We start from the raw sequence: 19,520 nt of genomic DNA on the forward strand, positions 1-19,520 counted from the left end.
TTGTGGAATTGTTTCTTATTGTTGTTGGAAATTGATGCAACTTTGAAAAAAATAAAATAAAATAAAAGTTTTTGTATTTTTACAAACAGAATGTGATGATCATTTCAATGTGAAATGATGCCGCGGTGCTGAGAGAGTGGTAAAAATATATTTTTAAAAATAGATCCAGTGTGTAATCCAACATTTCCTTGTAGCTGGTGGAGGCAGAGCAGAGCGTAGTGTTAATTTAATAGAAACACTGCGTCAGTTTAGCCAATGAGAGGAAGTGGGGCCGTGGTATATACATTTATGTGCAGTCTATGCTCTGTAGCTGCTGTTTTCATTCACCAACAACAGCCTTTTATTTTGAAGGAGGAGTCCTGTGACGCGTGCGCGCTCGGCGCAGCTTGACGGCACCGCCTGTGCGCTTGTCCCCAGCAGCCCCGACCAGAGAGGGGGAGAGAGGACAAGGCGGCGGAGAGAGGAGCACGGAGCGTGAGACAGAGGAAGAGAAAGAGACAGAGAGGAGGAGAGCGGAGGAGAGAGGAGGAGGAGGAGGAGGAGAGCTGCTGCGCAGGCTGTTTCCACCTCCTACTGGCCGCTGGCGTCTGCTGCTTTTTGCGGGCTGGTTGTGGAGCCTCCGTGGAGCCGTGCGGGTCTGGTGCGTTTTGGAGGAGGAGGAGGAGGAGGAGGAGGAGGAGGAGGAAGAGGAGCCTGTTGGCTGGATTATTACACACATATACATTGACATATACACACACGCTCCCCGCTCCCGCCCGGTCCTCGGAGCCCGGATCTCGGAGCCCGGAGCCCGGATCGGTTTTTGCGCGGCGCTCCTCTGGAGCTCGTCTTCTAAATGTTGGAGGAGGACCCGGAGGACAGCAGGAGCAAGGCTGGCGGCGCAGCGGCGACCGCCTCCGACTAGAGGAAATATGTGGCTGCCCTGGCTCACTTGTGCACTTGTGTTGGGAACTTTGTGTGCAGGTAAGGAGAACCGGCCCCCAGCTGGATCCAGACCCGGACCTGCTCCTGGTCCTTCCTGTCTGCACAGATCTGGTTCTGGGTGGTTGTAGTGATGTGTCTGGATCATAGCAGCTGCAGCGCATGGCGGTGGTGGAGGGAGAGGTGGGGTGGAGGGTGGAGGGTGGAGGCTGGAGGGAGGGAGAGAGGGAGAGGGGACGGGGGTCTGGTTCTGAGTCCAGAGTCCAGAGTCCAGACGCTGAGAAACCTGCGTCCTTTGTCGGGATGTGGAGCAGCCGCTTAATGTCACCTCCATTGTCTCCGGTAGGCGGATCGATACGGGACCAGCAGAGCGGACTCACACAGATCAAGCAATTAAGATTTTAATTTTAAATAAATTAAAATTCGCCTTTTATATTTTATGTGTTTACCCTCCCCGTGCGCGCGCCTCGGTGCCGTCCACGCGCGTCTTACTACAAGCAGCGGATGAATGGAGAGCTGTGTCATGAAGCCTCGTAGTAGTGGAGAAGAGGCGTGTGCGTGGAAAAATACTCCAGAGATCCTCAGGCCGAGGCTCTGCGAGGTGAACGGAGGATAATGATCAGTGAGGATCTGGTCTGATCTGATCCGGTTCCAGCTGCTCCGGATTTAAAGGAACCAACAACACAACCAAATGAGTCATGTTGGTTTCTCTGAGGCTAAATGACCTGGTGTCCTGATGCATGTTCATCCAGGTCAGGAAATCTCCCGTAGACCACAGGTGTCAAAGTTACGGCCCGCGGGCCAAAAGCGGCCCCCAGAGGGTCTACTCTGGTCCACAGCATGAAAAACTGGGACTTTTCAGTAAAAGTAACTGTTCTTCCTGCCTCCCTTCCTGATCCAGAGCCCAGATAACACGTACGTTTCATTCTTTAAAGGATAAGTTATTAATTAAATATTCAGTTTCCTTGTTCTTCTCTAAAACTCGTGGGAAAGGTCGTTGTTGTTTATAGGTCATTCTCCTGTTGTCGTACTGGTTGAGGTCAAACTGGTCTGAATGTGGCCCCCAAACTAAAACGTACGAATAAATATGGACAACGTGTCTCCGCTTGGTCAAACTGTAGCGGTTTCCCTGGGGATACGGGCGGCGCCATCTTTGTAGTTTGGTGTTTACTTCCTGGTTCACTTTCATCATGGGTTTAACCTGCATTAACCCCTCGGGTTCGACTTTGATCCAAAACCATCGGCTTTAAAATGTCAGAGACCAGCTCAGAGTCCACATCCACTGAAGAACCGCTCACAGAGGGGTCCTCCGGGAACCACTGGAACCATGCTGGGGTTTATTGTGGTTTCAGGTCCAGGTTGTGGGTCCAGGTTCAGGTCCAGGTCCAGGTCCAGGTCCAGGTCCAGGTCTAGGTTCAGGTCTAGGTTCAGGTTCAGGTCCAGGTCCAGGTTCAGGTTGTGGGTCCAGGTCCAAGTTCAGGTTGTGGGTCCAGGTCCAGGTTCAGGTCCAGGTCCAGGTCCAGGTCTAGGTTCAGGTTCAGGTCCAGGTCCAGGTCCAGGTCCAGGTTCAGGTTGTGGGTCCAGGTCCAAGTTCAGGTTGTGGGTCCAGGTCCAGGTTGTGACGTGGTGACCAGGTTAGGAGGACGGAGAGAGAACAGTTGACTGTAGATGAAGAGAGAAGCATCACATGAATGAAATGTGAAGGTCGTCCTGAGGGTTCTAAAGGTTCTAAAGTGAGTTCCCCTCATGGATTCGTTAATTCACTCCCAGGTCAGACTGATCCACATCATGTGGAGGCTACTGTGAAAATGTTTTATCAGATTTAGACCATCAGAGCCTCAAAGACGATGTCAGGACATGAGTCCATGAGCTGAATGTGAAACTGGGTCATGGAGGAAGACAAGGAGCCAAGAACACCAGTGGTTCTCCAGAAGAACCAGATGAATGTTCAAGAACAAGTCAAAGTGAAGGATGTAGGAAGGACGGCTTCAGTTCACACAACCACCACCCACATATGTAATATCAGCTCGTTTTCTTAATTAAGAAAATACACTAGTTTATCCTCCTGAGACCCGGCGTCCTCATGCGGGGACGTTACGTTTTAGGTTTGTAAACATTCGTCCTCATAACTAGACGCTGGTTGGAGTAAGAACATGATGTGGATTCACTCTGCAGCCGAGGTTCAAAACCTCAGTTTACACTTGAAACTTGTTTTTTCTGGTTTAATACATAACTTTGCTAATTAGTAAATACTACTCAAAGGTTCTATTATCTATTATATTTAGTTGCATATCGATGACTTTATGATAATATTGAGTGTGTCTGAAGACAAACAGAGAACTTGTGTGGCTCATGTCATGAGGACCTATTTTTCCTTCCTGTTTAAAGACAATGCTTCGTTTTTCTAGTTCTTCTGTCGTATTAATCCCACATAAAGAGAAATGGAGGAATTAAAGGTGGATACCAGACAAAAGCTCCGGTCTGAGGAGGTTAACGCTCGTGGTGCATTCGTTTGGCTTCTCATGTTTTATGTCATTCTTATGTTGAAAACATCTTCATGTGGCACCGACACACATGACAGTCGTCGTTTACTGCGACGTTCAGCAGGTAGAAGCCTGAGACATGAGAACAGGTGAATGAATGATGGGAGGTTAGTGGGACCAGGAGCTCATCACTGCTCAGATCTGCTCCTGATGCAGGAAGGAAATGATTCCTCTCTGACAGACTCTGTTCAGTAGTTACTCTGCTCTTACTGAAACATTAGCAGGTTTCTGGTCTGACTCAGGTCAGATTATGATGAATTATGACACATCCCTCGTTTTTGGAACAAACAAAGATTTGAACAACACCTGAGACTCATCACTAGCTGCGTTTCCATTCCAGCTTTTTGCAAAATAAAAACGATATTTAGGATAAAGTACAATTTCATTTTGTACATGTTTTCGTTCAGGCTGGTATCGGCGATACCAATCCGATACCGATACTTTGTGTAAATACGTCCTGATGTTTATTTGAAATCATGGCTTCATAAAGAACACAAGACGCCACAGTCATTTATTCATTTTAATCTCTGAAGTATGTTGAGGTAGTGGCCTCATTTACTGTATAGCTGAGATAATACAACAACAGGAAAACAAACAGACCCACAGTCACACAGAATAAGTGAAATAATAAGCCCATGAACATAAATGACAGTTTAACTATAAATATTCTCTCCTCCTCATAAACGCCTCGTATTCTGTGCTGTGGTTTAACCTGAGCTGTTTCACAGGTTCAGTAGTTTAGTTCCTACATCACCTCAAGTGACTGAAGTATCCAAGGTATCGATATTTGGGTTTGAGAATCGATCAGATGGTATCAGTGGTTCAGTATCGAGCTGTAACTCTGTTAAACTCGTCACTTTGGGGAGGATGGATTCAGGTGAACTGGTCACATGACCTCCTGCATCATCACCAGCGACGGGGAAATACCAAAAAACTGTTTCTATTGCACTTTATTTACTTTAATTTATGTTGATATGTCTGAAAACCACCTCCTGAGAGAGTACAAGTGTTTTAGCGTTGGATATTTATTATTTGGGTTGAAACAGTTGTGAACAGATTGACTCTGATTTGGTCTTGAAGTGAACTGTGAGTGTGAAGGTTCTCAGTGATCCAGGTCTTTCACGGTTCCTGTTTTGGTGCTTTTAGCGTTTGTTTGTTATTTTAATTCTCATCATTTCATTTATTTCTGCAGAAATCTAAAGGTTTGCACAGATAAAACTCAGATCAGATGCGTTTCTTCTAAAACCCTTTTTAAAAGTTTGGTTTCGGTCCTGTCCCAGTCGGTCTGTCCTCTAGCTCATGGTGTTTGGGGCCAGCAGCAGAGTGGAGGACATGTCCAGCTCTGGTCCAATCGGAGGCCTCCGTCATCATGCTTTAGGCTAAAAGCAGTAAATGGCAGAGTGTTGGTGTGCATTGTGTTTGCTGGGCCGTAAAATCTGGAGTCTGGCTGTGACAGATGGGGGGTCTGACATCTCCCAGGGTCCAGACTAACTCCCTTCCCCCCTCGCTGTCCCCCGAGGACCAGAGGAATGACTGCTCTCAAGTTTCCAAAGGTTCTCAGCTGAACCCAAAAGGAGCAGAAAGTGAGGAATCCTGAGGTGCAGACATTATTTACAGGCTGACTCTGTATCCAGACATTATTAGGACTAGTCTGAGGGTCCATTAATCCTTCAGTTAAAGACAATTAACGACGGACACTTCCACCTTTAAACGTTTATTTCAATGTGTTCTCAGGTTAAATCTATGAATCTTTAGTGCTAGTTGAGCTTTAGTTTCTCAGGTCTGTCTGTGCTGAATAAACGCTCCCTGTGTCGGTGTTTCTCTTCCTCCCACCGTCCAACAAGGTCAGGGTTAGGATTAGGGTTAGTGAAGGTTGTGTTGATGGGTTAGGGTTAGGGTTAGTGAATGTTGTGTTGATGAACAGTTTGCTTCATCTGAGCCTCCAGAGGAGGTTGTGTTGGACAGTGGGACAACTGTGGACCAGGATCCACATGCCAACAGAAGCCCTTTGGTGAAGGGTGGTGGTTTTGGTTCAGTCTGGAGTCGGGGTGGACTTGGTCTTTGTTAAACCAGGAGCCTCGGGATGTTTTAAAGTGGCGAAGGCTTCAGGTTGTGTCAGGACAGAGGTTTGTTTAGTTCATTCGTGTCGTTGAATTCTCCCACATCCTCTGGTTGTGGCTGAGCTCTCGTTCTGATTTGCTGCTGGTTTCTGTGCGTATGTTTTTCTCAGACCACTCGTTAAACCAGCGTCCATCTGTTCAGAGGCTCACATGGGATCGTGCCTCACATATGCTCATCGTTCTGCAGCCTGAATTATGGCCAACATCTGTATATTTGTCAACTTGTGAGCTGCAAACAGCTGCAGCTCGGTCAGTGCGTCAAAGACATGATGAAAGAATGAAAGCGAGGAAAAGTTAATGGAGTGAGAACGGCTCCAATGAGACCCAAAGACCTCACCACAACTCTGAACCGAGTCCTCAAACACCACATCCCGAGGCTGTAAGAAACCATGAACGTCTGTTCTGTCTGTTCTGTCTGTCCACGTTCTAGTGCAAACATCTGTCCTTTAAGTTCAACCACTGACGTTTTTGGGTTTGTTTTTCACAGTCACACTCTCAGCAGAGCTCTTCACTCTGTTAAGACCCAACGTCCCACAAGGTTCCTGGTTCCTGGTCCTGGACACAAGCAAAGGCAAATGAAAGATGTGAAACTAGAGGAAAAAGATTATGGAACCAATGGCTGGTTTTAGTTTGAAGTAGTTTGGAAAAAGAAATGTCTCTAAATGAATTGGTATTAAATCAGTTCCAGAAACCAGCAAGGACATCCAGCCCTGACAACAAAACTGACAACAACAAAAACCTTTCAAAGAACCTGTTACATGGAATCAGAGCAGAAAACACCTGGTTCCTCTCTGAGACTACGGGGCTGAAACCAGCCTCCATCTTCTTTCTGTCAGACTCAAGGATTTCATGTTTTGATATCAGATGGTTAAAATCAAAATCACCCTTTATTCGTTTTTTAGACCTTCACATGTCTGATGGTCGGTTGTTCCATGTTGTGTCTTCAGTTTTCAGGTTGTATCGTCGTTGCCCTTAAATATGTGTTTGTGTGTGTTTTAGTTGTGCTCATTTTTTTTTTCTGTATGTCCGACCGTGTCAGTCCTTTCTCTGAAGCAAAGCGAGGAGGACAGATGCAGGCTAGACTCAGAATTAAAGTGCAGAGAGTTTACTCTCAGCGGTGAGGCCCGATGTCTTGGAGGTCAGCTCTATTGTCTGCAGCTCTGTGCTGTCGGGGACAACCAGACTTTGATTGATGGCACTTGTGGTTGTTGTGTGTCTGTGTGTGATTGTGTGGAGAGAAGGGACGAGGTTTGGTTATCCATACTAGCTCTGGTTCCCTGCCGCCCCCTTCCCTTCTCGTTTCACCGAGGACAGATGAGCAGCGTTCAGGCCGACTTGTGAGTGGCTATAAATAGAGGCGAGTGTTTGTGAAAGTCTGGGGAGGGGAAGCCCAGTTTGGGTTTCCAGCTGGATGGAGGCCAGGGGGGGTGGGAGGGAAGAGTCCAAAGGATCGCAGGAGCTTTTCAAGTTCGGCTTTGTTAAAATTAACGCCAGAATTATTGATTTGTTTCTTCAAATAAGTCACTTTTCACCATATCAACCAAACAGAAAACATTTCATGACATTTCATTTAGAACTGAAGACTTCAAGAAACCAACCAGCAGGTCCAGTTGGTTTTGGATTCACCATGACTGGGCGTCTTTGAAACGTTTCCTCCTTCCATGTTAGTCTGGAGCTTAGCCCCTGGTCTGGAGCACTATACGTCGGCTGTGATCGACCGGTCATGAAGGTGGTGCAGGTAGATCACATGCACATGTTTCAGATGTTTCTTTTCATTTATCTGTTGCACCTCCAGAACAAACAGCGAGACAAACTGAGACAAACAAATCAAGATTACCGTCTTTCTTAAAGGGACAGCGCGGTGCAGGTGACCTGCAATAAAGACAAAAAAGACATAAAAGTCTGGGCGTCCCTGGTCTGGAGTCTTGTCTTCATGTGGTCCAGTACTTGACAGAACATTGTAATTTACCTCCTTCTAAAGATCAGATATTGACTGATATGGACTCTGGTCATTTATTTATTTTAAATATCTTAAACATCTTCCATTTCCGTCCCAGTTGATGTGCGATAGAAGCTCCATCTCTGAGCATCAGGGTTCAAAGCTGATTTACAAAGTATGACAACAGAGAAGGAAAGATCCATGAAGGAAACTAGGCTTGAAGCTGAAACATCTCATACGTCAGAGTTCTTACACTTTAAGCAGAAATCTAATCAGATGTGGACCTTTGGTGAATCTGAGCCCGTGGATCAATAGATGGAGCAAGTGTTGGACGTCTCATTATGTTAATGAGACGTCCTCACAAAGACAGGAACAGGACTCGAGTGTTGGTGACCTCAGGATTATGTGTGTGTCTGTGAAGAGTTCCCATGGTTTTACGTCTCATATGTGGCCTTATGACCTCACTAATATATGCACACACACACACACACACACACACACACAATGGGCGCAGCAGATGCCTGAGTGTGTGTTGTTACATATATTTGTGTATATATATATGGTGAGTGTGTGTATGTGTGTGTGTGTGTGTGTGTGTGTGACCTCTGACCCCGGTGTCTGGGCCACACAAAGCTTCTTAATAATTCGTCCGTGGTCATTTTGCATTATAAAGTGGTGCACACACACACACTCGAGTCATTTGCATTTCACTCCCGTATGTGTGCATGTCATTAGCCTGGAGTTCACAAGTTCCACTTTGAGACATATGCAGCATAGACATGTTAATGTGATTATGTTGTCTGAGTTGTTGCAGCTGGAGGAGTTTGAATCCTTTTCTGTGCTGAAACGTCGACGTCTGCTCTTCATGACAAAACAACAGCTGTTTGTGGCCGTGGATGACGACATGAACTGTGAGGGTTAGTTTGGCTTCATCAGGGTTAAAGCTTAAAGACGAGTCGCCTCAGTGTAACTGAACAGAAAACAATAAAAAAATGGAAGTGGTCCTAAAGTGGAACCTTGAGGAACGCCTGCTGTCAGTTTTTTGTTAGATCAAACCACAATAATGAATGTTTTGAAATGCAAACACAACAGCTGTGTTTTAGCATTAATGACCCACATGTTTATCCAGCGGAGTAGTTGTAGGTGTAGTAGGTGAACAGATGGGTCTGTTTCAGGTGGATAGATGCTCCTGGTACAAACACAAACTCCTCACCAGCCTTTCACTTGGTTTCAGGTTGTTTTGTGGATAAACCGTGACTCACATAGAAATAGTTTTTGTACGTCACCTCTGGGGACTTTCACACCTAAACCGTCACTTGAACTGTTGACTTTGCTGATGTATCCAGGAGCCGTGAGAGCTAGATAGAGTCTGTGCTGCTGATTCAGATTTTAATTGGTTTGAAAATGACTTGAACAAACATTCCTCCGTGAAAACACAGTTCAGGGTCCTCGCAGAGATAGAAGTCTGTGTGCGCGTCTTTATGAACTTTCTGTAACTTGACTTTTTAATTGAAAAAGAAGTTGGGGTAAATGTCAGCACACACACGGCAGCATGTGCTGCCAGGTCTCCATGGCGACGGCTGACCTCCAGAATACTGATGAGGGTCCTCTGTGTACGACAGAGGTACAAGTCGTTGTTTCAGCAGCCGGATGAGAAGGTCAGTTTACCGGTGGAGTTAGATCCTCAGGAGGAAACGACACAGGCGATGTATGTTTCCTTCAAATGATTCTGTTTGTCAACCAACAATGAGACGACTATTCTCTGATTAATACTTTGGTTAAATCAGTGGTGAAGGTTTGTCCAAACATAATCACATTTGGAGGATCTCTCTTAAAGTTTAGTGTTTAAACGTTAGGAAATCGTGCTTGTGTGCGACCCCTCCCTCATGCTTTTAAAAGCTCGACCCCACGCAATTACTTCCATCAATAGATCTGTACGGGTCTATTTTAGTTTCTACTGTGTTTTTACTTTAGCCAGGAGCTTCCATTCAGAACCACGTACACACATAATGAAAACTTATGATTGTGAATAACACTAAGAATTTATCTTTCAGCTGTTTTCTAATGGAGGGTAAATTTATTCATTTATTTTCTCTCTCTCCGTCTTCAACTCTTATCAGATTTGGGAAGGTGTGTCTCCCCCTTGTGGGCGGTGACAGTTACTACTATTAATTCTAGTGAGCTCCTTTAGAGCGGGGGGGTCAAACTCATTTTAGTTCGGGGGCCACATAACATACAGCCTAAATAATAATAACAACTCCAGACTGTTTCATTTGTCTGTTGCCATCATGTGTCACATTAACCCTGAGCCTCTGGAAACGTCACAACAACCTGTGACCAGTGACCAGAGTCGTCTCCTCAGAGACCTGGAGCTTTGAGTCGGGTGGTTCAGAGCTGACGTCCTCTTCGGCCTTTAACTCTGGACCTTTCTGTGTGTCTGGCAGCGCTGAGCCCCGGCGAGGCCAACTCCAGGGAGTGTTTGTACTACAACGTCAACTACGAGATCGAGAAGACCAACCAGAGCGGCGTGGAGCGCTGCGAGGGCGACGCCGACAAACGCTCGCACTGCTACGCGTCATGGAGGAACAACTCGGGCTCCATCGAGCTGGTGAAAAAAGGATGCTGGCTGGACGACTTCAACTGCTACGACCGGTACGAACTTACATCTGCAGTTTATCAGCTGTCTCTGAGTTAAACACCTTCATATTCTGGACTCAATCTGTGCACAGTGTTCTTTCTCATAGCTCTGTTTGGGCTTTTACTGTTCAGACCTGATTATTCTTGGTTCTGTGAGTGATCTCATCATAAGAATCCAGGTGTGGACTCACCCACATCGTTCCTTAGTTCCTTTGGCTGAAGTATCTCAGCTAAAGCCAGAGTTTAACTAATCTGAGCTCTGTCTGGAGTTTAATAAGATACATCTCCTCTAATCATGCAACAAGCAACCGTCTGTTCCTGGTTCTGATCCATTCCTACCATCAGAACCAGGAACAGAGACTGCAGCTGCTGCAATATTCTCCTGACCACATGATGGCGCTGTTTGTTTGCATACAGAGGAAGTCCTGACTGCTTCTCATCAGTGTTTAGTTCGATTTTCACGAGAAGAATCTTGTCCTTCGATTCCTTAGAAGCTTTTAATTGAATTCATTTGCATATTAATGCTATTGTTACTATTTAAACATTTATTGTTTGTGCTTCTAGTTTTGCTGCTTTAATTCTTGGCCTTGTTTTGCTTGTGTTGCGTGTTCAGACTCTTTACTAACGAATAGATCCAGTTCAGTTTACAGTCAGCATCATGAACTCCTCATTTCATTATTCCTGGTGTGTTTTTCCTTCCTCGCCGGCTTCGCTGTGTGTGTGTGTCATAAATCAGATAAATGACCTCAGCCTCTTTAGTTGGTTAATAAAAGAACCAGGTATAAACCTGTCATGTATGTGGGAAATGACCCTGACCCTAAATGATAAGAGACAGCGAGCGGGTGAAACAGTGGTTCTCCAGCTTCTCTCCTCATAAAACGGATGCAAATCTCCCTTTTGTCCCTGAGGAATCAGAAAACCTGCAAACTGGGTCAAGAGGCTGCATGATATGTTCCCCAGATGCCTCTGATTGGCAGGTCTGCTGTTAGCCTGCTGTTAGCCTGCTGTTAGCCTGCTGTTAGCCTGCCGTTAGCCGCCGCCGGCCATGCAGACGGAGGAGGTGCTTGGTGTGAAGGTGGCAGCTAAGGAGCTAAGCTAGCTCTGATAGCAGTGGCAGGCGTGAGGCCTTCACTGACCTCCTGCCTTCAAAACACACTCGTTATGATGACACAATAAAACAGCCACCAGCATTTCTGACCCAGTGGTCGACCTGGACACTCACCCATTCACTCACACAAACTCACACAAACTCACCCATTCACTCACACAAACTCACACAAACTCACCCATTCACTCACACAAACTCACTCAAACTCACACAAACTCACCCATTCACTCACACAAACTCACTCAAACTCACACAAACTCACCCATTCACTCACACAAACTCACTCAAACTCACACAAACTCACCCATTCACTCACACAAACTCACTCAAACTCACACAAACTCACCCATTCACTCACACAAACTCACACAAACTCACCCATTCACTCACACAAACTCACACAAACTCACCCATTCACTCACACAAACTCACTCAAACTCACACAAACTCACCCATTCACTCACACAAACTCACTCAAACTCACACAAACTCACCCATTCACTCACACAAACTCACTCAAACTCACACAAACTCACCCATTCACTCACACGAACTCACTCAAACTCACACAAACTCACCCATTCACTCACACAAACTCACCCATTCACTCACACAAACTCACACAAACTCACCCATTCACTCACACAAACTCACACAAACTCACCCATTCACTCACACAAACTCACTCAAACTCACACAAACTCACCCATTCACTCACACAAACTCACACAAACTCACCCATTCACTCACACAAACTCACACAAACTCACCCATTCACTCACACAAACTCACTCAAACTCACACAAACTCACCCATTCACTCACACAAACTCACACAAACTCACACAAACTCACCCATTCACTCACACAAACTCACTCAAACTCACACAAACTCACCCATTCACTCACACAAACTCACTCAAACTCACACAAACTCACCCATTCACTCACACAAACTCACACAAACTCACCCATTCACTCACACAAACTCACACAAACTCACCCATTCACTCACACAAACTCACTCAAACTCACACAAACTCACCCATTCACTCACACAAACTCACTCAAACTCACACAAACTCACCCATTCACTCACACAAACTCACTCAAACTCACACAAACTCACCCATTCACTCACACAAACTCACTCAAACTCACACAAACTCACCCATTCACTCACACGAACTCACTCAAACTCACACAAACTCACCCATTCACTCACACAAACTCACTCAAACTCACACCCCGGGGTGAAACAGCTGGAAACAGCTGTGACTTGTGGCGTCGTGCTAAGAACCGTCTCCACAGCAAAGCGCAGTGATGTGAATGTGGTGTGTGTCTCAGGCAGGAGTGTGTCGCCACGGAGGAGAGTCCTCAGGTCTTCTTCTGCTGCTGTGAAGGAAACTTCTGCAACGAGAAGTTCACACACCTGCCAGACATCAGCGGCCCATGTGAGTCCTGTTTATGTTCAGCTGCCATAAAGTGCATCACATGTTCCACTGTCAGTGTTTCATTCAGACGTAGATAAGAAGATTTAACACCTTCAGAAGGTTTGATGTGTCTGTCTGTGTCGTGCTGCTCCTACAGTGTGTCATTTAGTGCATCTACCGTGTTCTTACTGCATCATGTCAGTCTGGAAACCAGTGTCCTTGTTTTATCCACTTTTCTTAAATCTCAAACGTGACTTAACTTGTTGTAATGTTCTTTACAGCTGGTGAACTGTCTGCAGCCCTTCAGTTAATGAATGTGCTTGTTTGTGTATCAGCGTTGGCTCCGTCCGTCAGCGTTGGCGTCCTGAATGTGCTGGTTTACTGCCTGCTGCCCGTCACCGTGCTGTCTGTCGCCCTGCTCACCGTCGCCTGGATGTACCAGCACCGCAAGCCTCCGTACGGACACGTGGACATCGCTGAGGTGCTACGACTGATACTACAACCCAGGCTGTTCTTAAAACTGTTGATCAGGCTGTTGATCAGGCTGTTGATCAGGCTGTTGATCAGGCTGTTGATCAGACTGTTGATCAGACTGTTGATCAGGCTGTTCATCAGACTGTTGATCAGACTGTTGATCAGACTGTTGATCAGGCTGTTGATCAGACTGTTGATCAGACTATTGATCAGACTGTTGATCAGGCTGTTGATCAGACTGTTGATCAGACTGTTGATCAGACTGTTGATCAGACTGTCCTTTTAACTGACGCTGTCTCTCTGTTTCTCAGGTTGTTCATAAGACTGTTCCTCCGAGTGTCCCTTTGACTATTACCACTGTTAACAATGTTCCCCAGAGATGAAATATTTTTCATATTTCATATATACATATATATATCTATATCTCTATAGATATATATATGTATATATGTGTGTATGCATTAAATTTTATAATAATTTTTTCATGTATTTTATTGTTTGAGTCGATCAAAAACATTTAAACCAGTGTTGTCTTAGTGCCACCTGGCGGTGGTTTGTTGTTACTACAACTTTATTTTTCTTTCTGAAGCCTCATTTAGCTCAGTTAGCTCAGTTAGCTCACCAGTGCTAGTTTCCTTATTTCAGACTTTCTTTGTCGAGGAAAATGTTTGTGACCAGTCAGTTACAGATTCAGTCAGATTCTGTGTTTTAATTCTTCAACCCTGTTTGTGAAGCACATCTTGTCGCCTGCAGTCGGTTCTTTTTATGGTTCCACATGGTGATTTACATGTGAAGGGTCATTGTGGAGCAGAATTCAGGCCTTCACTGTCCTTTCCATGTGTCCTTTCAGGACCCTGGTCCCCCTCCTGCCTCCCCCCTGCTGGGTCTCAAGCCCCTGCAGCTGCTGGAGGTGAAGGCCGTGGGGCGTTTCGGCTGCGTCTGGAAGGCCCAGATCATGAACGAATACGTGGCCGTCAAGATCTTCTCCATCCAGGTACAGAGTGTCGTTGCTTGGGGACGCGGTCCTCCGTCTCCAGACCCTTTAACATGTCCACTGTTTCCCATCAGAATAAGCTGTCGTGGGAGAATGAAAGAGACATGTTCATCACGCCCGGCATGAGGCACGAGAACATCCTGAAGTACATCGGCGCAGAGAAACGAGGGAGTCACCTGGAGGCTGAGCTCTGGCTCATCACCGAGTATCATGAGAGGGTGAGGAAAAGATCCATGTCTGCTGTTTCATTTGATTTGGGATCAGGAAACTTGTAAATGAAGTCCAGTGAGGTTCTCCAGAGAATAAAAGGACTTTCTCTGCAGGGCTCCCTGTCGGACTTCCTGAAGGGAAATGTGATCAGCTGGTCCGAGCTGTGTCAGATAGCGGAGTCGATGGCTCGCGGCCTTGCTTACCTTCACGAAGACGTCCCCCGGCAGAAAGGGGAGGGGCCCAAACCGGCCATCGCTCACAGGTCTGGCTCCAAAAGCCCCACAACCCAAAACTAGTGATCAGTCTGAACATGAGGCTCCTGTCTTCAGGTCAGACTCCAGCACTCACATGTGTTTTATCTCCCTCTCAGGGATTTGAAGAGTAAAAACATCATGTTGCGTTCAGACCTCACAGCAGTAATCGGAGACTTTGGCCTCGCTGTTTCCTTCGAGCCGGGGAAACCACCTGGAGAGACACATGGACAGGTGAGCGGCTGCGCCTGCAGGTGGCGCCACTTTGACCAACTAACTAACTCGAGGCTGCCTCCTAAATGTGAACACGTGTCTGTACGAGCAGGTGGGGACCAGGCGCTACATGGCTCCGGAGGTTTTAGAAGGAGCCATCAACTTCCAGCGAGACGCCTTCCTCCGGATCGACATGTACTCCACGGGCCTGGTGCTGTGGGAGCTGGTGTCCCGCTGCAAGGCCGCCGATGGTACGTGACCCGGACGTTCTCTGAACCAGCGCCTCAGGGGCCGCGTCCACGTGGGCGCGACTGTAAATCCTGAAACGATTTGTTTCTGAAATAAGGTCGATAGGCTCCACAATTCTTTAGTTCAACCTGGAAATGTTAGGATAATTATTCTAGTCTTTTATTTATCAGTCAGATGATGATATATTTCTGACTTCAGAGAAGTACTTGAAGTGGACGACAGACGGACTGTGGTCTAACTCTTCTTTCTCCAGCTGGTTTCAACCCTGTGACCTGATTAAGGCTTTCAGTCGATGGCTTAATCTGTCAGTTATTGTGCAAATGATGTTATAAGTAGTCAAATATAAACATATCTAAAATATGTTCCAACATAATGATGACATAATGGAACATGATATCTGTTTTACCAAGTTGATATGTTTTGGGTGTAACTGGGGAAGATGTTTTACTGTGTTCTGTCGTTAATTTAATCATGAAGGTGAAGTCGTCCGTATGATCCTGTAGATCCTCAGACCTGCAGGTTAGAACCATGGACTGTAAATAAACATGTACAACAGCTAGCACAAAGCTAGCAGAGCTCCCCCTGGTGGCTGGAGGCTGCAGTATAGGCCATAAGCTCCACCCCCTCTATGTTAGTGGGCGGGACTTGAGCCAAACTAAAACACCAAAATAATGCTAATGAAAACTCAAGTGTCCATTTTTCGCTCTAGACGTTATAGAAACAGGATGTGACCTCATGATGAACACCAGTTGCCATGCCAACCGCTCTGTACATTGGTCCCTAACCCTATATTTGCACAAAGAAATTGCTGGAAAGCAGCGCTGCTGTGCTAGTCGTTAGCATTACCATTAGCATCTGCTTTTGAGCTCTTCTTAAAAATCTGATTCATTACTTTTGAGGCCAAACTACTACTGTTTAGAGCAAAGTTAAGTCCAGAAGGTTCCAGCTCCCGGGGTCATGGGCTGAACCAGCTGACAGAGGAGGAAGTGTCATCCTGTTGTAGTGGTGGTCAGACTGAGGTCAAAACAGATCTGTAGTTACATCCTAAAGGAACGAAGCGTGGGCGTGTTAAAGACTCCGGGCTGTGGTGTGTTCAGGGCCAGTGGATGAGTACATGCTGCCGTTTGAGGAGGAGGTCGGCCAGCATCCGTCTCTGGAGGACCTGCAGGAAGTGGTGGTCCATAAGAAGATGAGACCGGCCCTCAAAGACCTGTGGTTCAAACACAGCGTGAGTGATCCAGCTGCTGGTTTACGGATGTGATTGCTCATGTTTTCTTGTCAGGGATCCAGAAACATCCCTGCTGTGTTCATCCAAAAAAGCGTTGAATAAGGTCAGCTGGACTTGTAGAATTTCTTGAAGACGTTTCGCCACTCATCCGAGTAGCTTCTTCAGTTCTGATGAACTAGTGGGAAATTGAGGTTTAAATAGGAAAAAACTCTGTGGGTAGCACCCACCAGAAACTTGCTTGACCACAGAAACAGAAACTGGGGTCACATTAGTGACCCCAGTTTCTGGTCAAGCAAGTTTCTGGTGGGTGCTACCCACCAGAAACCCCAGTTTCTGGTCAAGCAAGTTTCTGGTGGGTGCTACCCACAGAGTTTTTTCCTATTTAAACCTCAATTTCCCACTAGTTCATCAGAACTGAAGAAGCTACTCGGATGAGTGGCGAAACGTCTTCAAGAAATTCTACAAGTCCAGCTGACCTTATTCAACGCTTTTTTGGATTACCATGACCTGGATGACTGAGAACCTTCACAGACATATCCCTGCTGTGTGTTCTGACAGGGTCTGGCTCACGTCTGTGAGACGGTGGAGGAGTGCTGGGATCACGACGCCGAGGCTCGACTCTCCGCCGGCTGCGTGGAGGAGAGGATCTCCCACATCCGCCGGCTCACCGCCACCATGGCCCCGCCTACCTCCGACCACCACGCCCTCCTGGTCTCCACCGTCACACCCGTCCCCATGGTCACAAACGTGGACCTGCCGCCCAAAGAGTCCAGTATATGAAGAGAAAGCAGCTGATTTTCCTCCAGTTCGGTGCAACTACTTCCTCAAAAATCCCAGAAAGATGCGGAACGTGTCACCTTTCCTCTGTGGAGTCTCACATCCAGAAACCGGACTGAAAGAAGCTGCTACTTCACGTCTACAGACGTCCCTCTCTTCGTCCTCCTCGGGCAAATATTACCAGCACACATCCGGGTTTTTCTTAAGTTTTCCTCAGTACTGACTCATTTTTTTAACCAAGTGTGTGTTTGATGAGAAAACAAAGTGAACACACTAACGGGTAAAGCCCACACTGAAACGCATTCAGGTCCCGACTCAGTGAATGCTCGTCTATCTCCAGGTACCTCAGCGACTGCTTTCCTTACTTTACTCTTTCTTGCGCATTCTTCCCTTCCTTCCGCCATCGTCCGTTCACTCAACACATCTTATCTACCTACCTGGACACTCGGCAACCGCGTCACCTAGCAACCCTCTACCATCAGGAGACCGTTGGGAATTCTTTTGGTTTCCTACGATGCTGCAAAACCCTTCTAGGAACAACAAGACTGTTACACAGGATGCCGGCAGAAATCTCTCTCTTTTTTTTATTGTTCTTCTGTGGCCGCATGCTGCCATTCACCTTCGGATCCAACGGGTTGCGTTCAAAGAGACGGGAACAGGAAGTGATGTCAGCAGGAACAAGGCGTGGATGGCGTAGGGGCACATCTTGCATGCAGAGATTGATTGACTTGGCTCAACCACAGCATTTTGGTTGGGCTGGAAATAAAACTTCTCAGGGCGGGGGCGGGGGCAGGGCTGGGAGGGGAGGGGAGGGGAGGGGCTGCAGGTTTCCACACTGAGAGGGGGCGGTGCCAACATCAGGTGTTGGCCTTTGGTAGGAGGGGCTTATCTTAGGGTGCTGAATCCTGAATATGTAAGCTGCCCAGACAAGGGTAACTAAAAAAAAAAAAAAAAAAAAAAAAATGGTGCAAGACCTTGTGATGCATCGAGCGCATTCAGGTCGATGTGTGTGAATGTTTTTCTGTTTCATGCTGGTTTTATACTGCTGATTTATGTCCGTCCGTGTCCTCGTTTGTTACCTGGAGGTCAGGTGGTGACTTTGGTCCCAGAGCCGTTTTTTTTTTTATCAGAGAGACTCTGTCCAACCAGGGAACAGAGCATCTGAGCTGTCCCTCTATGCTGATTGGTTCTGATCTAACCAATATTCACCCATAGAGAAGTGGCAACAACAGAGAATAGAGTTGGATTAAAAGTTAAAATATGCCACAGGATCAGGAAAACACGGAGGAAACTCCACCGTTTCCCCAGGGAACAAAAACAGAGAAAGTTATGGAGCAGAAGATTAAAAGAAGAACTGGACGTCAGCTGGTTTCTCTCTATTATGTGATGAGGTAAATTTCAATGTCTCTGTTTGACGTTTGTTAAGATTTTATATAGAAAAATAAAGTCACACCATCATTAATGTGAACCGTGTGCTAATGCTATAATGCTAACCCTAAATAACAGTGAGACTAGTTTAATAGTATTTCTAATTATTAGAGTAATTTGAACTTTTAATGGTGATGGATGAACACGGAGACTGAGGAGAAGGTAAACACAGCATCATGACTGATGAGGTGATTTTACAGAATCATTTAAGATATTTAAAGGAAGTAGACGCTGGGATATTTAAGTGAGGACCATTTACATATTAATAACATTTATAGGCCTGTTAATGGTGGAAATAAGACATTTATTTCAACCCCATAGGGTTACGCTGTAGAATCTAACCTGTAGCAAACATGGCGCCATGGTTTGAGTTGGACAGACTCTCTCTTATATACGTTTACAGTTTTGTGCTACTCGCTTCTGCCCCCTTCAGGCTGGTGAATCTCTCTTCTTCACCTGCAAACTCTGCTTCACATCCCGGCTTTAAAACATGTTCTCATGTTGGAGGTAAACTGAAATCTCATTCATCCGCTGCTGCAAAGACGTCAGCGTTTCAGGCAATGAAACTAAACCATTAAAGTTAAAAGAGTTTAAGGTTTAAAAGAGTCACATTTCTCTCGGTTTAAAGCTCCATTTCCATCGGTTCAGAGGTCAAAGGTCACCACTCGCCTCCTTCCTTCCTCCTTCTAACCTGAAGCGGCTCCTCTGAGTCCAGGTCTCGAACCCTTGTGTTTTTGTGTCCTCTCTGTGATGCCATACATGTAACGGTGAATGTCTACGATGCTGCTGATGATTCAAAGATGAATATATTTCTGTAGATTCCTTTTTATTGTTCGTTTTACTCGGGCTGCACTGAACACGTGCATCTCACGCGCATGAAGCCAGCGAAGCGGGAGAATAACCGAGAGAAGGCGGCGTCGACCTGGTGGAAACAATACGGCTCATGAAGCACAGATCACCTCAATACAGCAGAAATACCTCAAAAGACTTTTCTAC

At 46.2% G+C, this 19,520-nt stretch overlaps 1 protein-coding gene across 1 annotated transcript; it reads left to right on the forward strand.

Moving 5' to 3' along the window:
* Positions 1–418: 418 nt before the first annotated feature.
* Positions 419–18,231, forward strand: LOC125024358 (activin receptor type-2B-like). Its single transcript, XM_047612074.1, has 11 exons — positions 419–963; positions 9,968–10,175; positions 12,615–12,721; positions 13,036–13,181; positions 14,025–14,168; positions 14,243–14,386; positions 14,492–14,640; positions 14,749–14,863; positions 14,955–15,093; positions 16,189–16,319; positions 16,878–18,231. Exons 1-11 carry the CDS (start codon positions 912–914, stop codon positions 17,097–17,099), a joined length of 1,557 nt encoding a protein of 518 aa, XP_047468030.1. The 5' UTR covers positions 419–911; the 3' UTR covers positions 17,100–18,231.
* Positions 18,232–19,520: the final 1,289 nt, after the last annotated feature.

This window comes from Mugil cephalus, chromosome 18 (assembly GCF_022458985.1).
Source record: "Mugil cephalus isolate CIBA_MC_2020 chromosome 18, CIBA_Mcephalus_1.1, whole genome shotgun sequence".
Taxonomy (NCBI): Eukaryota; Metazoa; Chordata; class Actinopteri; order Mugiliformes; family Mugilidae; genus Mugil; species Mugil cephalus.